At 39.1% G+C, this 24,646-nt stretch overlaps 1 protein-coding gene across 13 annotated transcripts in view; it reads left to right on the forward strand.

Moving 5' to 3' along the window:
• The window catches only part of PLCH2 (phospholipase C eta 2), an 83,144-nt gene that overhangs the window by 47,635 nt on the left and 10,863 nt on the right, over window positions 1–24,646 (forward strand). For all 13 annotated transcript variants that reach the window (XM_072026863.1, XM_072026860.1, XM_072026866.1 and 10 more), the window contains 19 exons: window positions 2,369–2,515; window positions 4,013–4,256; window positions 4,811–4,940; window positions 8,200–8,370; window positions 10,430–10,523; window positions 11,324–11,527; window positions 11,674–11,794; window positions 12,671–12,842; window positions 13,135–13,242; window positions 14,007–14,165; window positions 15,439–15,531; window positions 16,525–16,625; window positions 17,369–17,466; window positions 18,299–18,481; window positions 18,924–19,031; window positions 19,219–19,343; window positions 20,339–20,423; window positions 20,923–21,069; window positions 21,209–21,288. In XM_072026863.1, the coding sequence (XP_071882964.1) occupies window positions 2,369–2,515; window positions 4,013–4,256; window positions 4,811–4,940; window positions 8,200–8,370; window positions 10,430–10,523; window positions 11,324–11,527; window positions 11,674–11,794; window positions 12,671–12,842; window positions 13,135–13,242; window positions 14,007–14,165; window positions 15,439–15,531; window positions 16,525–16,625; window positions 17,369–17,466; window positions 18,299–18,481; window positions 18,924–19,031; window positions 19,219–19,343; window positions 20,339–20,423; window positions 20,923–21,069; window positions 21,209–21,288 (2,570 nt within the window). The remainder of the gene's footprint in view (window positions 1–2,368; window positions 2,516–4,012; window positions 4,257–4,810; window positions 4,941–8,199; window positions 8,371–10,429; window positions 10,524–11,323; window positions 11,528–11,673; window positions 11,795–12,670; window positions 12,843–13,134; window positions 13,243–14,006; window positions 14,166–15,438; window positions 15,532–16,524; window positions 16,626–17,368; window positions 17,467–18,298; window positions 18,482–18,923; window positions 19,032–19,218; window positions 19,344–20,338; window positions 20,424–20,922; window positions 21,070–21,208; window positions 21,289–24,646) is intronic.

Consider the following 24,646-nt stretch of genomic DNA (forward strand, 5'->3'; position numbering starts at 1 on the left):
TTCTGGGTTGGCGGCAGCATCGTTGCTTCTCCTCGATGGAAAATAGGCCATCTTGGTAAGATGCAGGCTGAGCGCCTGATGCTTAATTGCTCAAGACACTATCATCTGGAAGGATTTTATGCTTAAATCTTGTTTAGTGACAACTTGGTATAGAGCTGGTGGAGAGGAAAATAAGAACTTGAGACAAAGCCCTGGTCCCAAGTTATTTCACAGCATTTAAGTCTTTGCCAGGGTGCTTTTTGGTCATCAAGAACCTCTCAGTTACGTTTCTGTTATTATTTTCTTTTAATTTCTCTGGAAATGTTGCTGCAGTGTTGTACACTTTGGCTTGTGTGGACTTCTGAAATTTTCCATCTTCTCCTTCTCTCTCTGTACCCAGGAAGACAGGTTTTCCCTCTGGTCTTAGTTGGAGAATTTGTACAACTCTTCACTCTGTTTTTTCATGCAATATTTGTCTTGTCTTCCATCTTTGAAGCGAGCTTTTGGAAGTATTCCTGTTGTCTTCTTCCACAGTAGGCCACTGAAGTCTTGTAAGGTTATTTTTATATATACTGGCGTGTAGTTGTAATGTCCTTAAGCTTCACAACTGCCTGAGAAAGGTCACTTTTTGTTTCCTAGCAGCCTTTCTTCTCTAAAGTTAATAAAAGCAGTACAGCTAGCTGGAAATGGCTAGAGAAATACTATTTTTCCTGTTCCAGTAGATGGATTTTAATAAAAGCCTTCCTGTAACACTCGTGCCCGGTGAGGCCATCTGCAGTGTGTTCCTCAGTCAGGAACACCTGTTGAGTTGGAAGCACTTCTTGTCCCACTTGTCACCAGATATTTTCTCAACAAGAGAGTTGCAGGCATAGACAGCTTAGAAACTAATGGGAACTTCTGCAGGGGCTCAGAGATGCAGAAAGAGCGCTGCGGCGTTTCCTCGATCCAGATGGCTGAGGGACTCCAGGTCAGGAGCGATGGAGAGCTGACAGGGTGACTTCCAATTAAGACTTCAATTCCAGCAGGATTTACACGATCTTTTCTCTCATTAACGTCTCCTTCTGTAGGGGCTGTGCATTTTCGTGACGGGCTCAGTCTTGCATTCCCACTGGTATGCAGCAAAAACACTGTCCCAACCATTGCTGGCAGAATTATACGGGGAAGTTTAGGCTTGACATCAGGAGGGGGTTCTTCACAGAGAGAGTGGTTGCACACTGGAACAGGCTCCCCAGGGAAGTGGTCACTGCACCGAGCCTGTCTGAATTTAAGAAGAGATTGGACTGTGCACTTAGTCACATGGTCTGAACTTTTGGGTAGACCTGTGCGGTGTCAAGAGTTGGACTTGATGATCCTTAAGGGTCCCTTCCAACTCAGGATATTCTATGATTCTATGATTCTATGATATGTGTTTTTTCAAAGATATTGTGAGATTATTATGATACTTTCATTTTATTTTTTTGGCCAATTAAAAGAATATTAGAGAGTCCTGAAATTTAGTGAGTCTTGAGTCAGTGAGAGCAAGCAGAGGAGTGAAAGTTCTGGCGCTAATACTGAGATGGTTGGTTTAAAGGAGAGAAAAGGCCTGCTCACAAGGCTTTAGGAATGCAAAGTCCTGTGTGTAGACAGAAAACGCCTTGAGCTGACTCTTGACTATGCCACTGCTGTGTGACAGTGTCTGGTTGTCTGGGGTGTTTTGGGTTGGTTGGGGGCTTTCTGTTGTTTGGTTGGGTTTTGATTTTTCTGTGTCTCTGTACCGGACCTTGGTCGTGCATCTTTTGACAAAGCTGTTCTGTGTATAAAAATACTCAAGTGACTCAATCCCTCTAACTTCTCCTTATTTTCACATGCTGAAGTACTCCCACACCTCCCCACATGTACACCAACTCCCCAAAACTCCAAAAGGACAATAACGCTACTGAACCATAAATAAGTGACAGAGGTGAGAACATCTTTCTAACAATACATGTGAAATGGGGCTTTTTTTCCTTCTGTCAGGATAAATTGTAGGGATTTATGATCTGTGTAGTTCTGTTATTATACTTCTGTTATTAATTGTGTCCAGCAAGACTTCTGCATATTGCAGCAGCTCAAATTGAGCACTTGGAATGGGAATGGAAGGGTATGTACCTTGTGCCAATTCTGACCTAGGACTTCATACCTATTAATATGAGAATGGAAACTTTCACGTTTACAGAGTAGTTCACAGATGCCAAGAGTCTGTTTGATTTTGTGATCACATCACATAACCTCTTACAGCAGACAGTACAGGAAAGCTTACCCGTTGACTTGAATTGGTAATTGAGCAGCTTGTTGTTTTTTTCTTTCCTGTAAAGGTGATTTTAAGGGAAACAAAATCTGACTGACTGATATCGCTTTATTTTCTTTTCAGTGGAAAGATGTATGAGTTCCATGCAAGCTGGCACCCAAATGATCAAGCTCCGTGGCGGTTCCAAGGGATTGGTCCGCTTCTATTACCTGGATGAGCACAAGTCATGTATTCGCTGGAGACCGTCTCGAAAGAATGAGAAAGCCAAAAGTGAGTGTCAGCCACGGAGCCTTTCCTCTGATTCCTCCTAAGATCTTTTAAGCAAGCCAGCATGAAAGGTTTGGTGCAGGTGATCAAGTGAAGTGTACTTGGATTTAAAGAATATATTTCATAATGATTAACAGTTGATGGTTTAGTTTCCTTATTCCATAAGTATGACCTAGTGCAAAAGCAGCAGAAAGCTGCATGTGTTCACAGCTTGTTCACACTTATTTCTTTACATTAAGTTGTCCGTTATTTTTATTTCCAGTGCAGTGCAGCTAGGGTTTCTTTGTGCCGTACACTTTGGAAAGAGGTGATGAGAGACAGTACTGGAAGTTGTGTGTGAGTGGGTGTTGGTTCATTGTGATCCCAGTAAGAAATGCTCTCAGACTGCAGTTACTAGGCTGTTTAAGGAGATGTGTGAAACTGCATGGGCAAAGAAGCAGTACAGGGGAGATGGCATGTCTGGGTGCAACATCAGCTGAAAATTAGTTTGGGGAGAGGGCCTATTACTGTTCTCTCCCTAGCAACTGCTAGTTACCTACTTTTGGCATAGAGACATTCAATAATGCAATCTTTGTTCTACTAGTCAGTTTTTCCTTTTAAGCTCTAGCCATTTGTCTGTGTATAATGTTCTGTCCAGCTGCACAGTAGCCATACCATAGCAAACAGATGTCTGTTCCTTATAATCTCCAGAGAACAATGGAACAAAGCAAAACAAAATTTGTCCTTTTTTAAAAAAATTATTATTATGATTAGAATTTCTCTTCTCTCAGCTTGGGAACAGGAACATTACAAGAGAAATAAATTGTTCGTGCAATTATTAGATACACAGGCTGTGAATGTTTATCATCTGCACATCTCTACATTAAACCAAAAAGTAGAAGAACTGGAATTTACTGATAAGATGAATCACTGTTCTGACCAACTGCAGTCTTTTTTATGCTCTGTTTGACCTCTCAAAGAGGTGTAAAAATTTTGATCTTAGAGGAATGCGTGGAACTGAATTCTCATCTGTTTTGTCCTTGTACCTAGGGAGAAAGGAAAGTGCCTGTCAGATAAAACCACCTTGCCTGGACTGGGCATGCCTGATCCTCTCTGCCCTTAGCACGAATTAGAGCAGGGATGGTATTCACAGCACGGTGGACTTTGACTGTGGCCCATTCTGAAGGAAATCTACAAGAAAATGGAAGCAAGAAATATTATCCTGTTGTATTAATTGCAGATTGTTTCATGTCTCAGTTTTCTCAGGCTCAAGTAAAATCTGAATCTTACCTAGGCTAATTTTGTTATAGATGATTTTTCTTTTTGTTCAAATTGGAAGGTAGGCTCATTTGTTATGTTTGTGGCTAAGCACCAGTGTGATTCAGTAGTGTGATTAAAAGAGATAACTTGCATCAAGACAAAAAAAAAAGGGATTTATTTCTAGGACAGTCTCACTGTAAGCCAGCCTCCGTGGATATTCTCCTACAGTCACTAATGAGCTACATGCTTTTGTCATTCTAGTTTCCATCGACTCTATTCAGGAGGTTTGTGAGGGGAAGCAATCAGAGATCTTTCAACGCTATGCTGATGGCAGTTTTGATCCGAACTGCTGCTTCAGCATCTACTATGGAGATCATATGGAATCTCTTGACCTGGTGTCTTCCAGTGGAGAGGAAGCACGCACTTGGATCACAGGTCTAAAATATCTGATGGCAGGAATCAGTGATGAAGACAGCCTCGCAAAACGCCAGAGGACCAGAGACCAATATCCTTTTTATACTGCTTGAAAGAGTATCTCCCAGTGGTGAGGAACAATCAGCAGCATAATGATTCATTTAAGTATTTGTTTTACTAAAAACAAGCTCTACACTCAAAGCTTCCAAGTGGTTTCTGTTGCAGTCCCTGTTTCCAGAGACTGAAGTGCTTGAAGAGGAGTGGTCTGGGAAAGAGAGTGGACTGAGAAAGGTGACAGGGCAAGAATGGACTGGAATATGTACGGGTATATTCCTTCATCTTTTGCTCCCTGTGGAAGGTTGTCCCTTTTATTCGGTTGTACAAGACAAAATACAATGCAATGTTTCAATTTGCTCAGAAACCAAAGTTGTGTGCAACGTTCTTCTTAGTGTGGGTGAATAGCATGTGTTGAATGAGCACAACAAATCTGGAAACTGCTACAGATATAACACAAGTGGAATTAGTTTGTGTGTTACCTTGAATTTTCTTATATCCCTAGCCTCATTTACATGAAAAAATTCCTATATACATAATGTTCTGTAACGTGCCTTGATATTCCATTATGGTCCTTAACTCCTGTTCAATGTGGTTGAAGCAGACATTTGATGAAGCAGATAAAAATGGGGATGGCAGTCTGAGTATTAACGAAGTGCTCCAGCTGATGCACAAACTGAATGTGAACCTACCCCGACAAAAAGTCAAGCAAATGTTTAAGGTAAGAAATTAAAAGATATTTTTTTCTAAGAGAACGGTGCTTAAGCTCCTGAAGATTTAACATGAAGCCTTAATAGGAGAGCTTGTAAATACCTCAGCAGCTGGTTCGTTTCCACTCTACTGAGAGATGCTATATCATGCATTTGGTAAATTGAACAAAGTTCCAGAAACACGTCATAAATTGTTATTCATAGAAAAAAGCATTATACCAGGTACTTTGTAGTGTTATATAACATAAAGACAGTGCAAATGTTGCTTTTTGCTGCATTTGTTGATCTGAAATTCAGTCACGTAGCTTCCTCTGATTACATTCCCTCTAGTAAAGTATCCAGTATCCTCTAGTAACTGGTACTAATGAAACTCCATGTATGCAGTCTTCCATGTCCGTCATGTTTTTTTCCACTGCTAAAACCTGTTTGTTTGACATTTGGTTTTCTGCTGGCCTTGACACAGTTTGTTGTGCAACTGAACTGTGAAGTTCTGTGTGCTTTTGAATTCAAAAAGTCTGGTGCGTGAAGGACCCAAGCAGAAGTTGAATCAATAGCTCTTAGTGAACTGCGATGATTTTGTGTCTGAGTCAGGAACATCTTAGCACAGTTTTCCAGCAGCTCTCTATTAAAAAAAAAAAAAAAAAAAAGTATTGGACATGCTGTGAGAGATTGCTTTAGAGAGAACTAAATACTGGGATTTCAGTAGAACTGAAAGGAATCAAATCATATCTGCCAATGGCATCTGGGTTTCTTGTTGTTTTGTTGTTTTTTCGAAGTCACAGTCTAAATCTATTTAAGGCATTGTACATTGCTGAATACATAATTGCGGTTTAGTTATTTGGATGGTAGAGAGATGTTATAATCCCCGTTCACAAAGTTGAAGCAGAAGTAAGTGAATTGCCTAAGGTCACACAAAGAGCTGTGGCACAGCAAAGGTAATTCTGTTCTCCGCAAGTGCCTGAAGACTGAGCTGTCTTTTATTTTAAACATTTATTGTGGTTGTACAGGTCCTCTGCAGTTTGCAATTGATCTAAGACTGATTAAAGGTTTCTGTAAAGTTTACGTCTTCACTTTTACTTGCAATTGGGATGAATGATTGTGATCTCTGCAGCAGTGCTTGCTGATGTGTTAGCTCCTGGTTGTTTCCACGCCCAACTTTGTTACCTCCAGGGTGTGGGTTGTACCCTGCGAAAGAGTATGGGACATGATGACACTGCAGCTATTTCAGTTTTTCTGATGCAATGTATGGACAGTGTGTACGTATCTTAAGAAACATAATGTACGTGTAGGTGCCTGAAGTCTCACAGATGGAATGGCAACTGTTGGAGCACTGCTTCGTGTTTACTACAAAGTCATGCTAGTCTAGTGATCACGGGAATTTAAGTAATTAGATCTGGGACACGTTCCAGGCTCAAAAGCCATTGAGAATTGTGCATGTGCTGCCTGAGAAAAACAAGGGTTTTTTGCCTGTTACTTTTTATTCCTTTTTTTTTTTTCTTTCATACCATCAGATATTACACTTACGGATGTAGCTCAGTGAAGAAAGTAAATTAAAAACTCATTAAAATCAGTAGATTATAGCAACTCTCTTTCCAGTAGGAGCCATTAGGTTTGCTAAATTTTGACCAATTTTTCTATTAGTCAAATAGAAGAAAGCAGGTAAAACTTTTCTGCGAAAAAACATTCACTCATTGTATGCTGTGTTCTGGCTTTACTGCTTGTAATCAATGATAACTATTATTCATATCAAGTGCTTCGGAAAACATATTAGCAAGGAAGAATGGATTTGCTTTGTCTCCGTGCAGTACATAATTGAACTCAACTGGTCTCAGCTGAAGACATAATTGCTACTGGATAGTTTAGAAACAGAATATTAAGCAGCCTTGAAATGAACAATCAAATTTTTCTGTTAATGAAATAGCTACTCCAAGTATTTTAAGATTAAAAAAAAGGGTACATTATATATAGGCACTGAAAAAAAGTTACCTTGAATATTAATTTTCTAGTTAAAAATAAAAATGGTTAAAAAAATCTTGCCGTAATTACAATGGGAAAAGTGGATTTTAGTAGCTAATTCTTGCTCATGAGTGCTTTCATATTTTCACCTGGGGCTCTTTTCTAAAGGAGCTCCACGATTCCTTATTCTTCCAGCCACATCCTCCATAGCAATGGCAGCTTCAGCCTTGTAGGCTCTGAAACTGCTGAAGTGGGAGACTGGAGAGGAGAAAAAATCGTGAGGTCTGTCGAGGTGAAAGAGGGGGGCAGGTGCGGGGTGTGCTTTGGGAACGAGGAGGCTGCATAAGGTTTTAAAATCTCTCTGGGTCCATTAGAATAAATTGCAGGGCTGTAGAAGTACTTTGTGCTTGGGCAAATAACTGTGAAATGCTGTTAGCAAACCAGGGCGGAACTGCGCTGTGAGGGCTGCTCAGCGTTGCTGTCCATGGTTGTGAGAGCTTATCGGCAGCCTTTTCCTCAGCTGATCCGCCTGCCCTTGTGTGGCAGTACATGAAGGAAATTCAGTGAAAAATACAAAGATTTGGTCAGTAAGAAGATGCCTTAATATACTTCTAATTTTCTGGCCTGAAATGTGTTTTAACTTGTCTCCGGTGAGGCTGAGCAAAGCAATATGCTGACAGCTCATTTACTGAAAGCACACAGGAATGCTGGCAAAGCATTTTCAGCAAATATGCAAGTACTGGGTATCCTGCTTGGGAAAGTTGCATCTTTCATTTTCATACTTGTCCCCTGGCAGAATTTCCCATTCATTTTTTCACGCTTTTAGGAAATTTTGCAGATTATTAGTTTACAGCCATGGATTTAACAGAGATCCTCCCAAATCCTGGATATAAAATTCATTTTAGAATGAATGAGTTCTAATGATCCTAAGAAAATATGAATGGGTAAATCTGCCAGATATGTGCATGCTCTCTTCTGTGTCCCAGGGTACCCTGTCTTACTTCATTGTTACAGATAGAAGAAGCCCTTCTGGGTGCCCCGTGGAACAAGAAAGGCCGTAAAAGTGGTTTCTTGGCTCATGCACTACTTCATACATTTAAAAAGTTCAAAGGGAAAAGCATTTGTATGACAAACATCAGTCTGTAAATCGGTCTGTTCTATCAGACCCTGCAGTGAGTAGCCATGTCAGGCAGCAACAACCTGCATTTAATTTCAGTGTTGCTTACCCTTGTGCAGGGGTTTGTTTATTTAAAGTTTGCTCAGGCTGCAGCTGGGCAGTCGGGTATCTCATTGCTGTATTGCTGTGTGATGCAGGAGGCCGACACAGACGACAACCAAGGCATGCTGGGCTTTGATGAGTTCTGCACCTTCTACAAGATGATGTCAACACGACGCGATTTGTACTTGCTGATGCTCACCTACAGCAACCACAAGGACTACTTGGATGCAGACGATCTGAGGCGCTTTCTGGAGAATGAGCAGAAGGTAGGCCTGACCCAGGAAAAGCACTCCAGTCTACGTGCCTGTCTGTCTGCCCTGGGCGTGCCTTGCCTTTCTAAAAGGCTGGGAACATGTATGTGAACAGTGAGCAGTTACTCTGATTTTAGCAGCTTCGCTCTGGAGGGTGTGAATGTTAAAAATAGCCAGTTAGATGCCTCTTGGTTTTCACCTTGTAGGCTGGGAAGACTGTTTCCTGAATCTTCTTGCCCTCACTACTTCTTTCTTCTTGTAGGCTCTTTGATTGTGTCCAGAACTGTAATGTCTACAGTTACTTTATTTATCTTGTATTCTTTTAGGACAGTCCCATCAATATCTTTCTCCAATGTTAAACGTCCCAGTGCAAAGATGTTGCTTTTGGCTCTGCTTTTATCTTAGGGCACAGTCCGCGATGAGACACTGAACTACGTTGTCACCCTTTCTCAGTTTGCAGAGTAGTAGATTATGTTCCCTGGAGCTGCTGAGTGGATTATTTATGTCTGGGGAAGTGTTTTGAGGATATGTAGTAGTGCAAATTAGGTTCTCTCTTAGTGCTTTAACATTGCATGGCTGGAGTGAGTCTTAAAGACTCTCTTCATTGCACTGATCATTATAGGAGTGTGAATCTTTGTAAACCAAGCTGCCTGGAAGTCCAACACACTTACTCCTATCCCAAATAGCCCTTGGTCAGAACAAGTTTTTTTTTCTCAAAGATGGTAACTTGGAGGGCCAGAAAGTGGCAACGCATGTGGTATCTGTAATCTAAGAAATGAACGGATGATAAACCCACATCTCTCTGGCAGTTATGATTTTAGATAGAGGGGTGTATTTCTGTTTCATTGGCCAATCGATCCTCCCCATGGTGAGAGGAAAATGAGCACTAGCCAGAGGACACAAATCAGCTCAGATAATCGCTGACACGGACAGCACATGCCTCTAGGGTTTCTCTCCCTTGTCTAGCTCTGCCCTTTCTTATACAGTACTTGCAGGGAAAACAAGTGTTCATTCTGTATGTTTGAAGCTGTGCCAGAAAAATCTGTTGTTTCAGAACTTTTTCTTTTGAACCTGGCAAGCCTATAATGTGTGGACAAATAAAGGGTTGGTTGAGTTTTATTTTGTTTTGTTTTTTCCTCCTCTTTCACATTTGTTTGTTAGATTTTAAATTACTCCCAGAAAAGGCATTGATCTTGTAGTAAACATGTTGTAGTTTGATTCCACCCCCCAAGCAAAGATTTCATGTTGCCAAAACCATCAACATGGACACTTGGCTCTGGTGACCATTTTCATGTGTTGTGTAAAGCAGCCAATGGAATAGATCTGCTTCATCACTTAGGACAGGAACATTAAGTAATAGCAGGGATAATAATTTGATGACAAATCAAGAAATAGCAGGAATATTAAATTATACTGCTTATCTTCCAATATGTTTATAATTCAACTTTTAAGTACAGATAAAAATATAGCTATCATAAATTGCCTTTTTTTGTAAATGTTAGCATTTACAAACATTTTTCCCTTTGTACCCTTTTTTTCAATTGAGCATGCAAAGAGACCTTGAATTTAGCAGATTTTTTCAGCTTTCTGAGAGCAGTATGTCCTGATTTCCTTTCACCCTGCTAGTTAAAACTGATTTTTCTGCCCACTGCATAAACATATGAGCTGTTTTCTTTTTTTCTTTTAAAGTGAAACTATTTTGGTAATGCAAATTTTGATAAGGCAAATCAATCATTAATTCTACAAAAGAAGAAATCCCATTGGTATGTGACAAAGCGTGTTCAGTTTGAGCGCTCTGTGTGGCTAACAATGCTAATCAGATTCGACCTACAAAGTAGACCTCTGTTTTATTGGATGTGATCAGGCAGCTGCCAATAGGACAGAAACTTTTCACAAAGCAGTCTAGTTCTTATCTGACCTGACACTGACTGGCGGGAGTGAGAATCTCCGGGGGTAACTGGAAATCCGTAGTGCCACTATGGATAAGTTGGCCAGTTGATGAACTGTATACAGAGAAAAGAGCTAGGAAAAGCTGTGACTACTAGTTAACACCTCGTTTTTGCTACTTCTACAGATGACAAATGTGACTAAAGAACAGTGCTTGGAAATCATCAGCAAGTTTGAACCGTGCCCGGAGAACAAGAAGGAGGGAGCTCTGGGGATTGATGGTAAGCTGACCGCTGTAGCTGTTGCAGGAGAGGGTCAACAGTGTTTAAATTCTTAAGAGAACATCACGTTTGTTTGGATAGTAGAAAGTCATAGAATTTTATTATGTTGAATAGAGTAGTAGTGTATGGTGGTTTTTTTTATTGTCTATTATTTGCTGAGTTGAAATTGGAAGATTTTAGAGGTATGTATCACGATGAAGTAGGAGTCATTACAGGTCGGCTGGAACTGTTTGTGTCTCTATTTGTGCATTTGGAAAATACAATAGAATTGAGTTTTATGATTCCTGCAGGTATTTTTGGAAATTATTTAGACTTTAATAAGAGAAGCAGTCCAATCCCTTCCCTCAACCTGTGTTCGGCCACTGGAAACTGTCTCTAGGCAGTGCAGTATTGTACATCTTTCAACTGATTTCACTGAGGAGTGATGCCAGGATGTGACCACAGATGTCAGGAGGCCTTTATTCACTATCCCACCTAATGTCCCACCATAATCCTTTGAATTGTAAACCTAAAGGTTTAAGTGAAGAGGGGGATGCAAATGAAGGGTGGATTAAATACAGACATGGTTTTTAGGAAAGTCAGAGTGAGGAATTGAACAAAACACCTGGAATGTTTTTGAAAGCAATAATCACAGCTGGTCTTTGTGACAGATAGAATACTGTGGTTTTATTTACTTATTTTACTTGTCATGTTCATGAATATGTTGGTAAAATGTCAGGATGCATTTTTAGCCTAGTTTTAGGAAGGCTACAGCAACACAAAGGACAAATTGTATTATTTATGGTATTGTTTATTTACAGGTTTCACCAATTACATGCGGAGTCCATCGGGGGACATATTCAACCCAGAACACTACCAAGTGAATCAGGACATGAGTTATCCTTTGAGTCACTATTTTATTACCTCTTCGCATAATACCTACCTCATGGGAGATCAGCTGATGTCCCAGTCTAGGGTGGACATGTACGCGTGGGTGCTACAGTCTGGCTGTCGTTGTGTAGAAGGTAAAGATCAAAAAGGAATCATCACTACTCTCCAAACTTTTGTTTCTTCTGTAAAGGGACACCTGTGACTTCTGCAGAAGACTTAGGTCCCATGGTCTTCCATAGATGTTATTTGTCTGACGGGTGTCATTGTTTCTATTCTGTAGTTGACTGCTGGGATGGGCCAGACGGGGAACCGATTGTCCACCATGGATACACTTTGACTTCCAAAATTCTCTTCAAAGATGTGATTGAAACTATCAACAAATATGCCTTTATCAAGAACGAGTATGTATACAGTCTGCCAACTTTTGAAATCAAGCTCTAAGCTGGAGTAATCTCAGGCATCCTTGTAAAGGAAATGATTGAAAATCTAACCTGTTCCTGCATATGACAGACAGGCACTAGAATTATGAGTTTTCTGTGGGGAAAAGGCCTTTAGAAAGAAATAACAAGACAAAACTGGCTGAGCAGGGGCATTCTGTGCAAAGTTTTGACTGAATTTTTCTAGCAAATAGATGACAACTTAGCCACATATCTCTGGATGTGTATTCCAGTGATGACATGGTCACACTTAGCCAGGATAAGGCTGAAGGCATAGCAGTTGGTCATCTGCGAATTCAGCTAAGGAGCTAACTTCAGGCAAAGCTAGGAAGTCAACTAGAGCCATCAATTCGGAAAATTTTGTCCTGCAGGCATTGTCTGGCTGAAAGATGAGGAGCTAATTCGGGCCAGATGTCAGGATAGATTTCTCTTTATTCATAATTAGTTTTTAATTAATGAATCCCTCGTAATTCATACTTGAAGTGCATTGTATAGTAGCTCTTGTTCTCATTCTAAAATATATCCTTCTCTTCCTCGAATCTCTCTGGCAAGAAGTGGAGGTTAGGACTGGGTAGCGTAGGAAAGTGAAAAGTGTGCTCTAGAAGAAAATGCATCAAATCTGATAGCAGAAATTTAATTATCCTGTGACTGTCAAAAATGTGTGGTTTGGAGTGATAGTGGGGTATCAGTTCTCTGCCCACACTGGTAAATATAACCCCTGTGGATTTCACTGGTGCTGATTCCCCTTGTGGGAATAGATCTGACAGTAATAACCCTTATCCTCTTAATGCTATAAAAGCTACATTTGTGGTTGATAATACTTGCTTATATCTCTGCCAGGTACCCTGTTATCTTGTCAATTGAGAACCATTGCAGTGTAATTCAGCAGAAGAAGATGGCTCAGTATCTTACAGAAATTCTGGGAGACAAACTGGATCTGTCTTCTGTGCACAGCGATGATTCTACCAGACTCCCTTCACCAGAAAGTCTTAAAGGGAAGATACTGGTTAAGGTAAAAACATTCTCAGTTTGTTCCATCCATCCTTTTTTGTGATGATTACAATCTCTGCTTGGTTATCACTTATACACTAATTTAAATGAGGTCATGATAAGCTTTCACCTCCCTGATCTTTAGCAAATATGGATGAGTCCAGAGAATTTTAGTGTTTGCTTGGAGTATTACGATTTTCACTTCTGTAGGAGTTAATTTTTATTTCACGTTGGTGATGTGTTTTTGTTTTGTTTTAATATGTCATAGCATGAGCTGTGTGTTAACCTGCCTGTGTATTCATTTCATCCTCTAGGGGAAGAAACTTCCAGCCAACATTAGTGATGATGCAGAGGAGGGTGAAGTTTCTGATGAGGACAGTGCTGATGAGATAGATGATGACTGCAAACTAATGAATGGAGATGTAAGTTTGGTGATCACTTGAATGTAAATGTATGTTCGGTTTTCCTATCCCAGGGAGAACAAACCTTGTGTGAGTTCTCTGGAATGTGGATGTGGTCTAATCTTTGGGTTTCATCACAATTTTTTAAGGTTTTAAACATTCCTGGGGACAAATTTGGCAGAAGTGCCTACTAGACGGCACCAGTTCTAGTCATAATCTTTCAGTTTGGGAATTTTTTGCCTCTTAATATTTTGTGCCTGCAACTGTGTGTTTATGCCAGATTCTGAAGCTTTTCACATTCCATCCAGAAGAATCCTATGTCTGCTACAGTTGTAGAGTTTGCTGTGATGGGGAGTCATCTCAGTAATTATTTCTGTTGGCTTATAACAGAAACAAGTCCTCTGAGTAGCTTTACTAACAGTCTTGGTTTATTTCAGCCATTTAAGAACTGCATTAATTAGTTTTACTTTCTCATGACCTCAGACACTCTGTTTGCACTTCAGATCTAACATCTACATTAGGGCTTCACATTCTCGCACATCGTGCATGAAGTGTGATATTGAGCTGCAGGTAACTGCTTCACATTATGTAAATGAAGAGATTGTTTAGCGTGCTCCGAAGCAGTTACTAGTAGTCAATTAAGGCAGGTCCTTTGGCTAGTTTTTTCTCTTCACTCTTTTTTCTTTCAAATAAAATTTTAGTTTTCATTAGTCTTGTTTGGAATTATTAAGCCTTTTTTTTTGTTGTTGTCAATACTTTGATTAACAGTTCTGTTTTGTTTCTAGGCATCTACTAATAGAAAAAGAGTGGAGAATATAGCAAAGAAAAAGCTCGACTCACTGATAAAAGAATCCAAAATTCGTGATTGTGAAGATCCAAACAACTTTACAGTTACCACTCTACCATCATCAGGAAAGGCTGGTCAGAAATCAGATATTAAGAAGGTGAACATGTCTTACTGTGCTTCACTCACCCCCTAGGCTTGACTACTGTTTTGCTTGTCTCTGTAGCCACTTGGTACTATTATTTCATAACAACATTTGTTCTTTCAAAGGCTGTCTGAGGTTGGGCTTATCAATGTGTTTTGACACTCATGAAATTGTATCAGCTTACTGAATAAATTATATATTATAGACTTCAGATTTCATAGCTGAATTAATTCAATTAATGGTGATGCCAGGTGAGCGTCACCATTATGCAAAGCTTTTTTTTTTCCACGCAGCAATTAGAGCATGAAATGTACACAAGAAATGACTTTTCAACAGAAAGAGTTTGTTTCCCATTATATAAAAAAGTGAATATGAAAGTTGGGCTTTTTTTTCCTCAGTTCTCTATGTTCTATGCATTTATATTTTTATTTTATACTAACAGTTATTTATAAAAATGTACTCAGCCCACAGAGCACACTTCATGAACTTGAGGCATTGTCAGTTTAGAAGTTGTGATAAGCCACAAAAAGCTTAGGAAGGTTGCTGCATACAAATGAAAAACATTGGAGGCCTGCCAATAAGCAGGTGTACTAACTGGGAATTAAAACTAGAGAGGTAAAACTCAGCTTTCCAAAACTTTCTGTTTCTATTGAGTTTTGTATGTACTTTTAAGCTTAATGATTTATGTGAAATATCAGACAGTATTCCTGTAAGATCTGCCACTATGCTGAGACTTCTGGGTTAGCCAGAACAATCTGTGTTCTGTTAGACTGGAAAACAATGAAACTGTAAGGTCGTATTAAAGCCTAGTGGCACCAACAAATTATATACATATTTAGGGTTTGCAAGAATTTTGCTTCTTTCTTACCATGAAGAATTTGCAGAAAACCATGTAATTGAGGTCACATCTCATGGCAGAATTAAGTCCTGTTAAACCAGACTTTTAAAATATTAAGCTACAAAACAGTCTGCTGTCAGTGAATGTATGAGACTTGACACTCAAACCTTGCGTGGATGAAAATAAACTTTCATGGTGCGTGATATTAGGTGTTTTGGGGGTTTCTGTCTGTTCTGAATGTTTCTATTGACAAAAGTGGTGTCAGTTATTGCTGGGATAAAAGGTCTTGTGCTCAGCTTGTGTTTAAAAAAAACCTGCACTGGTCTGGTGAAGTTCTGCTGATGCTTTAGGGTGGGTTGCTTCACAAACTATTTTTGATTATGTTTAAATACGATGTCTATAGCACCCTATTTGGTCTACTGCATTATTCTTTCTGTTTGGTTACTTCAGAATAAACTTGAGGATGATGCAGAATCTGGGGAAGACTTCAGTACCAATAAAAGGCATAGCCGAACGTTGATGGGCAGCTTTTCTAAACGCAAGGTGAGCCACTCAAGAAGATTAGGTCTACACTAAAGATTGCATTCTTGGATAGATTCTATATTTGCTCACAGTGGTGGAAAGGAATATCATAGCTGGATTGTCCATCAGAGGCTTGCCTTCAGACTCAGAGAAGAAACAGGGTGGATAACTGGTTGTAGTTGTGCATAACAGGTAGTTTCAAATTACATCAAAGAATAAAGCATCCAAGATTTAATCTGAAAACATTAAAACTGGTTTGCACTTTTTATATGAGGCTCTGCACTTCCTTAATAAAAAAACTTGGATGTTGGGCTGAGCCATCCTCATGTGCATGCATATCATTCGGCAATACTACAGATAAATGGATACTCAAAATCAATAGTGCCTTCAAAATGCTGAAGGTTTTGCAGAATCACAATGTGACTGAGGTTGGAAGAGACCTCTCAAGGTCATCTTGTCTGCCCCCCCTGCTCAAACAGGGCTGCTTAGAGCAGGCTGCCTGGGACCACATCCAGGCACCTTTTAAATGTGTACAAGGAAGAGGACCCCACAGCCTCTCTGAGCAGCCTGTTCCAGTGTTCAGTCACTTTCACAGTAAAAGTGTTTCCTGATCTTCAGATGTAACCTCACATGTTAGAGTTTGCACCCACTGCTTCTTGAAAAGCAAGTTTGCTGACACACATTTACTGACAGATTCGTTTGTACCACCAATATGGAAGTGGTTTGTACCATAACAGCTTCTGTGTGCTACCACAAAGCCCTCTGCATACATGTAACTCGTGTTGCTATTTTAACACCATAGAACTTGTTAGTAGTTTCCTTGATTGCTTTATTCAAAACAGTTCCTCAGAACGAGCACAGAAAATTTTCTCCGCAATTTTTATTACAGACTGTTTTAAATGTCTTGAGTTTATTTTTCTTGTTGATTGTTCCACATCATTTGTAGAAAAGGGTGAGTATCTCTTAAATATTAATATCAGTTTAAAACAATGGTTTTATTTCATTCTGGCACAGAAAAAAGGAAGCAAATTGAAAAAGGCAACCAGTCTGGAGGAGGGTGAAGACGACATGGATTCTCAAGGAAATGTAGCCAGAGGCTCTGTACATTGCACCAGGTTTGTTACAAGTGGTTTTGTTTCTAAAAAGAAGATGCCTACATAAATGTGCCCACTAAATAGACATGCTACAGCTCTAGAAGCCAATTTGTTGAGGGCTGTCTGTAGTTGTGTGACAGGAATCTGGTATAAGGGTGTATCCGTTGTCTGCCACATTATCTCAATGATCTCTTGGTGTCATTTGGCCTAATTAGCAAAGTACAGTGGACATAATGTGTCTTTTGAACTCTTACCATCTCATCCAGCTGAGATATAGACTGTTTGATTGGTAGCCCAGTGAATTCATTAAGGTTGATTTGCATAGTGCATCAGCTCCCCAGCAGATTTTTGGTTTCTAATTTGCCACATGCATCAAGGTTCGTGTGATGTTTTTGAGTTCTCTTTGGAAACTGCCTTTTCCAAAATCCTGACATCAAAGGTCCTTTGTGGAATGGCTGCATAAGATTCAGGCTATAAAAAAAAAGAAATCAGATCAAGCAGTTCTCTAGGATACTTTGGGAGATTAGTTGTTAGTGATAATCTGAAGCAAGTAAGGAGGATCAGAGACTTGTTCTGTATACTTTAATGTGGTTGTTTCCATAACTTCTGTGCTTTGAGAATGAAGCTCTGTGGTATAAAACTGTTAAATGCTTCCTTGGTGTAAGATAAACTTCTTATTTGTCTTTACCCTGATTTATTTTTAAATATGAGAAGGAAAGTTTCTTTCTTAATTCACAGAAAATTGATTTGCTTTATCGTTCTAGGATAAACCGACAGAAGAAAACAATGAAGCTGTCTCGGGCACTCTCAGACCTGGTGAAATATACAAAGTCTGTTGGCATCCATGATGTTGAAACTGAAAGTAGGTTGAACTAAAAGTATCCTAAAAGTAATTGCTTTGTAAAGAAGTTGAAAGGTTTATGTTATCATACCTATCCATATTAAAAGCTGTTTATCTGTTTGTTTCTCCCCTGCCCTGAGAAGAGTTTAACAGAAGAGCTGCGCACAATAAAGCTATACTATTTCAAAGTGGCTCACCACTTGCTACTCAGAATCCACAAAATGAGTCTAGAGTTGTGTGACAGCTTCCATAAAGGAGGTAAAGCTGTAACAGGTAGTAGTAACACATGTAGTCTTCAGTAGCTTTTATAAAGGTTGCTCCACACTATTTACATCCTGGGAAATAGCAGAGGACTTAGTTATTTTCTTGGGAGGAAAGGTCTGAAGAGCATTTCAAATCAATAGAGGTGTCTCCAGAGTTTGGATTTTACTTCAAACCTAGTGAAATGTCCACGTTAAATTTCTAGGATATTTCAGTCCTCTTCCTAAGTTTTCTGCATCTGATTTTGACAGGAATCAAGATTTAGTTAAAAGCGTCAGAAAAAGAAAATTGCTTGCCAGAAATCATACTTTCTTTGAGCAAATTCAAAACATCTTAGAGAGTGTTTTTTTAAACTTCTTAATGAAGATTCAGGTCGTTCATTACATTCAGCTTCATTTTCCCAGCTATAACTTCTCCAATTAGCACAATTATTCTTCTGTAGTATAAGAAAAAGATAGCACCCTCTGAGTTGGAATTATTCAAATTATGATAGATCATTATAAGTAATTAGTGCTGTCTTTGTTTGAATGCTTTATTTAGATAATAAATAAATAACAAGATGACCTCTGATCACCTCTTGTCATCTTTGTAGTCTCTTCTAGCTGGCAGGTTTCGTCTTTCAGTGAAACAAAAGCCCACCAGATACTGCAGCAAAAGCCTGCACAGTATCTACGTTTCAACCAGCACCAGTTATCCCGCATCTACCCATCTTCTTACCGTGTAGACTCTAGCAACTACAACCCCCAGCCATTCTGGAATGCTGGCTGCCAACTTGGTGAGCAGAAAGAAAGCTTATTTATTTTTTTGCTTTATTTTGGAAGGAACTTTTTAATGGGAGCTGCAGAACTAACTCTCAAATATGAGTTCTCTGCTCATCCAAGTCTACTGACATTTGAGTCCTTCTTGTTATTTTCTATATTGTTACCTAGATAGAGTACCTCAAAAATGCATCCTACATGCAGGCAGTTGTCTGATAAATGAACATCCTTTTCAAATGCAAGAAGACTTCAGAGTTCAGACTCTTTCAAGGAGCTTCTCTCCCTGAAGCTGTGATGTCTGCTATATAAGAGAAATCTTTTTCAGAAAAATATGAGTCTTTGCATCCAAGAAGTCAAATGTCAAAACATATTTAGGTCTTCTTTCTTTAACTTGTTTCTACAAACAGAAATGTTGTCAATGTACTTTGGTAGTAATATCACTTTTTCTTTTTTTAACAGTGGCATTAAACTACCAGTCAGAGGGGAGAATGCTGCAACTAAACCGGGCCAAATTTAGTGCCAATGGGAACTGTGGCTATGTCCTCAAACCAAACTGCATGTGTCAAGGTAAGAAAAATCAGTAGAATAAGTGGATTACTTATTGCCTGAGAAGAGTTTATGTGGATCCTTATTATAGTTTGTTGAAAAATTTCTGATGCTAGAAGCAAGTAAGCCAGAAGGTGAAGGTATCAGCAACTAAAGCTATCCCCAAAATTGCTGCTCTTTCACATGCTGTGGCTTCTCATTCTTTCAGGTGTCTTTAATCCAAATTCGGAAGACCCATTGCCTGGTCAGTTGAAGAAACAACTGGTTCTACGAATTATCAGTGGTCAACAGCTCCCAAAACCAAAGGATTCCATGTTGGGAGACAGAGGAGAGGTATTGAGCTATTGGTGACTGTTCTTATGTTGGTGAAGGTTTATTTCCAATTTAGCTGAGCTAAGTGTGAGGATTAAACTTCCTGCAGTTATCTGTTGGGAGACATAAAACATTAATAAATGAGCACTTAGTATCCTAGATCTTTAGGTGGTTTTCATGTCTACTAAGCATCACAGCAACAGCCTGATTTTTTTTTTTCCTCCAATTGTCAATACAGTTCCTCCAGGACAAGCAAAAACAGGCCAATAAGCTCATCATTCTACTCACAACAGTACTTTAAATACCCTCCAAACCCCTCTGCTTGCATCAATCTGCTCCCAGTCCTTCATTTAGCACAGTATTACGTTTTCTTTCTGTCCTTTCTTTGGCTTTCTGGTGTATGATTTTTTAAAATTGTTATTATTTATTTTGTTTTGTGATGACCTTTTTTTGTTTGTTTGTTTTATAATGCCCCTGGCAATTCCACGTAAGGAAATACCAGACTGAAATGGGTCAAATTTGCAACTCCTTAGTACCTTTTTTAAGACTTTTGTTAATTACTTGTGTTGTTTATCGGTGTTGCAATATCATTCACATGACTTTATTAGTCATTAACAAATGATAGGATGAGGCAGTTTTGTTGAATTAAAATTTCCTTTTAGCCTTTTGCCTCTTAGAAATAGAATCAAACCTCTCAAATGAGTTCTTACATGCTTGGTTTTTATGTGGATGTTGCAATCTGCTTCTAAATATTCTTTCTCCACAGAACTGTTTTAGGTAAACTACCCTAAAAAATAAATGTGGTAGAGTCATACTAAAGATTTGGTGAACCTGCTTGGTTTTGATAATTTATTTCTTATTTTCATTAATATCACATATGCAACAATATGGAATTTGTCCTAATTCAGTTTACACTCATATTTCAGAGGATGAAGAATAATCTTTTAAAACTGCCATTTTATCCTGAACAGTAGGGGAATTTCTTGTCTTTTCAATATTTATTTTCTGTTTTCCAGATCATAGATCCATTTGTTGAAGTAGAAGTTATAGGTCTGCCTGTTGATTGCTTCAAAGAACAAACTAGAGTAGTTGATGATAATGGTAAGATCATATGTGTTTTGTTTGTTTGTTTTGCTTTTTTATGGTTGAAACATCCTCTTTCAGGCAAGCTGTTCATCAGGAGACAAACAGATGAAATTATGTGCCTATTATAGAAGAAAATGAGAAACGGATTTTTAATCATTTTTGCTGTTTATCATTCTTGGGTCTTAAATTGTTCAAATAAGTTGGTATGATGTTGTGAAGGTCTTGGTGTAATATGAGCTGTTTGTCTGACTTCTCACTGAGTATGAGAAAAGGCTATTACAAGCTAGTGGTTGTCAAAAAAGTCAGAAGAAATTCATCTTGTTCAAACACAACTTCTTGTGCTGTTGCACCTCCTACTGAAGTGAGTAGGGGTACTGGATTATCAAAGAACAACGATTAAACTATTAGGAAAACTAGAATGTCATTGCAGTTTAGGCATTCCTTATATAGGCAGTCTTCTTTCTTCATCTGTCTTGCAAACAAAATATGTAAAAGCTAATTCTTTCATTCCTAGGTTTTAACCCAATGTGGGAAGAAACGTTGGTGTTCACACTGCACATGCCAGAGATTGCACTGATTAGGTTCCTTGTGTGGGATCATGATCCAATTGGACGTGATTTTATTGGACAAAGAACAATAGCTTTCAGCAGTATGATGCCAGGTAAGACAGAAATGGGGAATTACCAAATCAGTTGGCTATTTTTTTTTATTTTTTTTTTTTGCAATTTACAAAAGGAAAGTCTTTAGATGCTTTTTCTATCATCTGTTTCTCCTTGTCAGCTTTGCTCACTCTGTTTCAGGTTACCGCCACGTATACCTAGAAGGTATAGAAGAGGCATCCATCTTTGTTCATGTGGCTATTAATGACATCTGTGGTAAGGTGAGTGCTGTCAGAGCAATGCAATTTGGTCTGCATGTGTAAATGAACTGACAAGATTTTATATCACACTAGGGAAGCCCAGTGGGTGCAGGTCCAAACTAACTTACTTATTCTAATTTCATCTCTGTGATTGTCATGGTAGCCTGAGATCTGTCTGAATACAGACAAAAAGACAAAGGTTACATTATAAAAAGAGATTCTTGCCCCACATTTTAGAGGGAGCCACAGGGGGCAAGTTATTTCATTATAGGGTATGCACATTAATATGATTAAGTGTGGTTATGTCCAGTACAGTCAGTGCACCTTGCTGAACAAAAGGTTATACCCCTGAACCGTGTGTGCTTTCTGTCTGCAAAGCTTATTCTTTGAAGGCTCTGTCTGCCTGATGTTCTTGCATTTTAAATTTAACTAAATTGTTAGACATTATTTGCTTAGGGTGTTTTTCCATAATAGCACTTGAAGTGCAGAGGAAAGATGATCCTCATAATCATTGCTGGGCTTATTCTTCCCTGCTTATTTGTTAGTAATAGTGTGTTTGCTTCATGTGCAGGAAAAATACAACTTGATGGGTGCTGTGCCTATTAAAATAAAGCCTTAACTTTTCTTTGGCCAGCTGGCAGTGACATGGCTTATTTCCTGTCGGTGCACTGGATTTAGTTACTTTCATGGGATTAATTCCAATGAGTTTCAGGTAGACTCAAGTATGTTGTAGTGCCTTGAGAACCTCAAAACCAGTTTATATCCACTCACAATGTAAGACCGAGCCATCTTTCAACAAGCTGAAATTTCAGTATCCTGACAGCAGAAGGCACCGTTGAATAGGCCAGGAATTGTGAGTTCTTTTTCTTGTGGTGTGCCTCATGCAAGAGGAATTAAAGTAATTCTTAAAAAGGAAAATATCTCTTTAAACTGCTAGGTTTTAATGGGGTGAAACTAAAATAACTACAAGGAAAACATTTTCTTTTTATAGAACGAAGGGCTGTTTCTGGAAAGAAGGTCACTTCAGATATTTCAGTTAATGCCTGTAAAAGGAATGAGATATTAAGCTCAGCTCCTGCTTTTTTGTCTGATGTCTAACACAAAAGCCTTTGGGCAGATATAGCTTCATCAGGATAGGGATGGGAGTACTGCCTGAAACTCTGTATGATGGCATTATGAATCTGTTTGAAGGTAGCTCTGTGGAGCAAGAGACTTTAAAAGCTTTGGGTAAAAGAGAGAGTTAGTGTTGGTCTGAGTAAGACAGAACAATTTTTAATTCCTGACTGTAGGGTCTGTCAGAAATAAAAGGCTAACATGGAGGTGATGGTAAAAAGACCAGTCCAAATCTTGAGGGAAGAGTGATACCAATCTGAGTATTTCAATGCTAAGATCTTTCCTGACTTTGTTTTTGGGTTCAAGGGAAGTATATAGTGTGTAAGTCGTGCCTTTTATTGGCAGTGGGTAGGGATGTGATTCTGTCTGTAACGTTGCAGATGCTTGCTAGATGTGTGCATTAGCACAGATTCAAACAGCTTTAAATTTTACTATGAACTTCTTTGGAATTCCTGTGTTAGGCCTACTACTCTTTCTTGAATAGCTCTCTCAGACACTCCACGCTTGTAACAAGAAGGTCAGGTAGTTCATCCTTGGGCACGAGGCCAGTGGGAATTGATCTGATCTGATTAGTGGCGGTGTCCTTCACCTCAGTCCTGTGTTTGCTGTGTGGCTCCAGCAGAGAGGCTGACTGTCCTTACCAGCCTTACTCATCCTTTTGTGAATTCTTCTTCTTAGTCAAAATGATAGAGAACAGACAGGTTCTCTTCTACCTCTCAGTGCTGCTGTATGCAGTCTTTATGCTCCAGTTTTGCACTGCTTTCAGGTGATGCCCTCTGTGCTGATATTGTAAGGATAGCAAATATTTCGGTATTCTTCAGTAGCAATCAAAGCCGGGAGTTTAGTATCCACTGTCAAATGGGACAAAGACAAATTGGGTCTGCCTGCTGTAGAGGCTGATAACTGCATCAGCTTCTAAGTCACTGCTCTTGACTGCAGTGCTTTGTGAAAGAGATCATGTTCACAGTCGTGTGAAAATATGAAGAAAATATTGAAGAAACACTACACAGCCCTTTCTGCTTTGGTCTCTAGATCATGTTCTGCTGTGAATTTCGGTCAACAGAGTTTTGCTAAAATAAGAACTGTTTCCCCTCTTCTAATTATTGGCAGAAAAATCACCACAGTTATCAGTCTGATTTAACCCATCCTTTAACTCAGATATTCTACTGCAAGCATTTGGGGGCTTTTTTTTCTAGATGTAGATATTCCACCCTCAGTAGCTTAATATCACAGAAGTACGGTTAGATTTTCTTCAGCTTAATTAGTGTTTAACTGATTATTTTTTTCTAGATTGCACTGTTTTCTTGGAGACACTTCTCTTTGTCTGTGTCTCTTCCATAGTCTATTCATGTATTGTGGAATTTCTTGTGTTTATCTAGATGTGCATATCTTTGAGATTCTCCCTCGCTGCTGTTTTGTGTCTTATTTGCCTTTACTCTGTCTGTTTGTGATTTCAGTGGGCTTCTCTATGTCAAAAAAAGTCTACTTTTAGAAGCAGAACATTTTTAGACGCCTTGAAGGTACCCCTCCTGCCTCAGGGAGGTGTAGTGACCACCACCACACACCTGCATGCCTCTAACTCTTTTAGCATCGGTGTTCCCTTAGTAGCATTTTGGAGCTCTTCAACTCATGTAACGTGGATTGTGACGTTTGGCTTGGTCAGTTCTATTGGGTCATTGATCAACCAGAGAGCCCTGCATTTATGAAGTAGATCCAGGATAAAAGTCCTTCTAGATCCTTTCTTTCTCTCTTCTTTGAGTCTCTACTTACTGTCTTTTCTCTTACATGCTGTAATTCTTTTACATGGAAAAGAACATTCAACAGTGAATTGTTTGCTAAATTGTGGGAAAGCCTCGTGCTGCTTTGTAAGTCTCCTGAAGAATTAAATAGGCCAGTGACAGCTGGAGTAGAGGCTGAAAGCACATATTCTGGATCTCCGTCAAAATGGCTCTCTTTTTCCTTTTTTTTTTTTGTAAGTTAACCAAATTTGTCTTTGCTTTCTTGAATCAGTCCATTGATTCAAGCAATAGCGGCTAACTTAACAAAGATGCACCAAAGAAACCAGAATGATACCTGAGGTCCTGCACTGTGTGTCACCCATTTCATCAGTGCTTTTCTTTCTTTTGTTTTTGGGGATATTATTTGTATGTGTGTATGACAATTTTTGTTCTGGATTTTGCAAACATTTATATTGTGTGATTTTTGTACCAATAAATATGTGTACTTGCCAACTTGCAGCAATTGGAGCAGAAGATTTTTTGCTTCG

The sequence above is a fragment of the Anas platyrhynchos genome, chromosome 22, assembly GCF_047663525.1.
Source record: "Anas platyrhynchos isolate ZD024472 breed Pekin duck chromosome 22, IASCAAS_PekinDuck_T2T, whole genome shotgun sequence".
Taxonomy (NCBI): domain Eukaryota; kingdom Metazoa; phylum Chordata; class Aves; order Anseriformes; family Anatidae; genus Anas; species Anas platyrhynchos.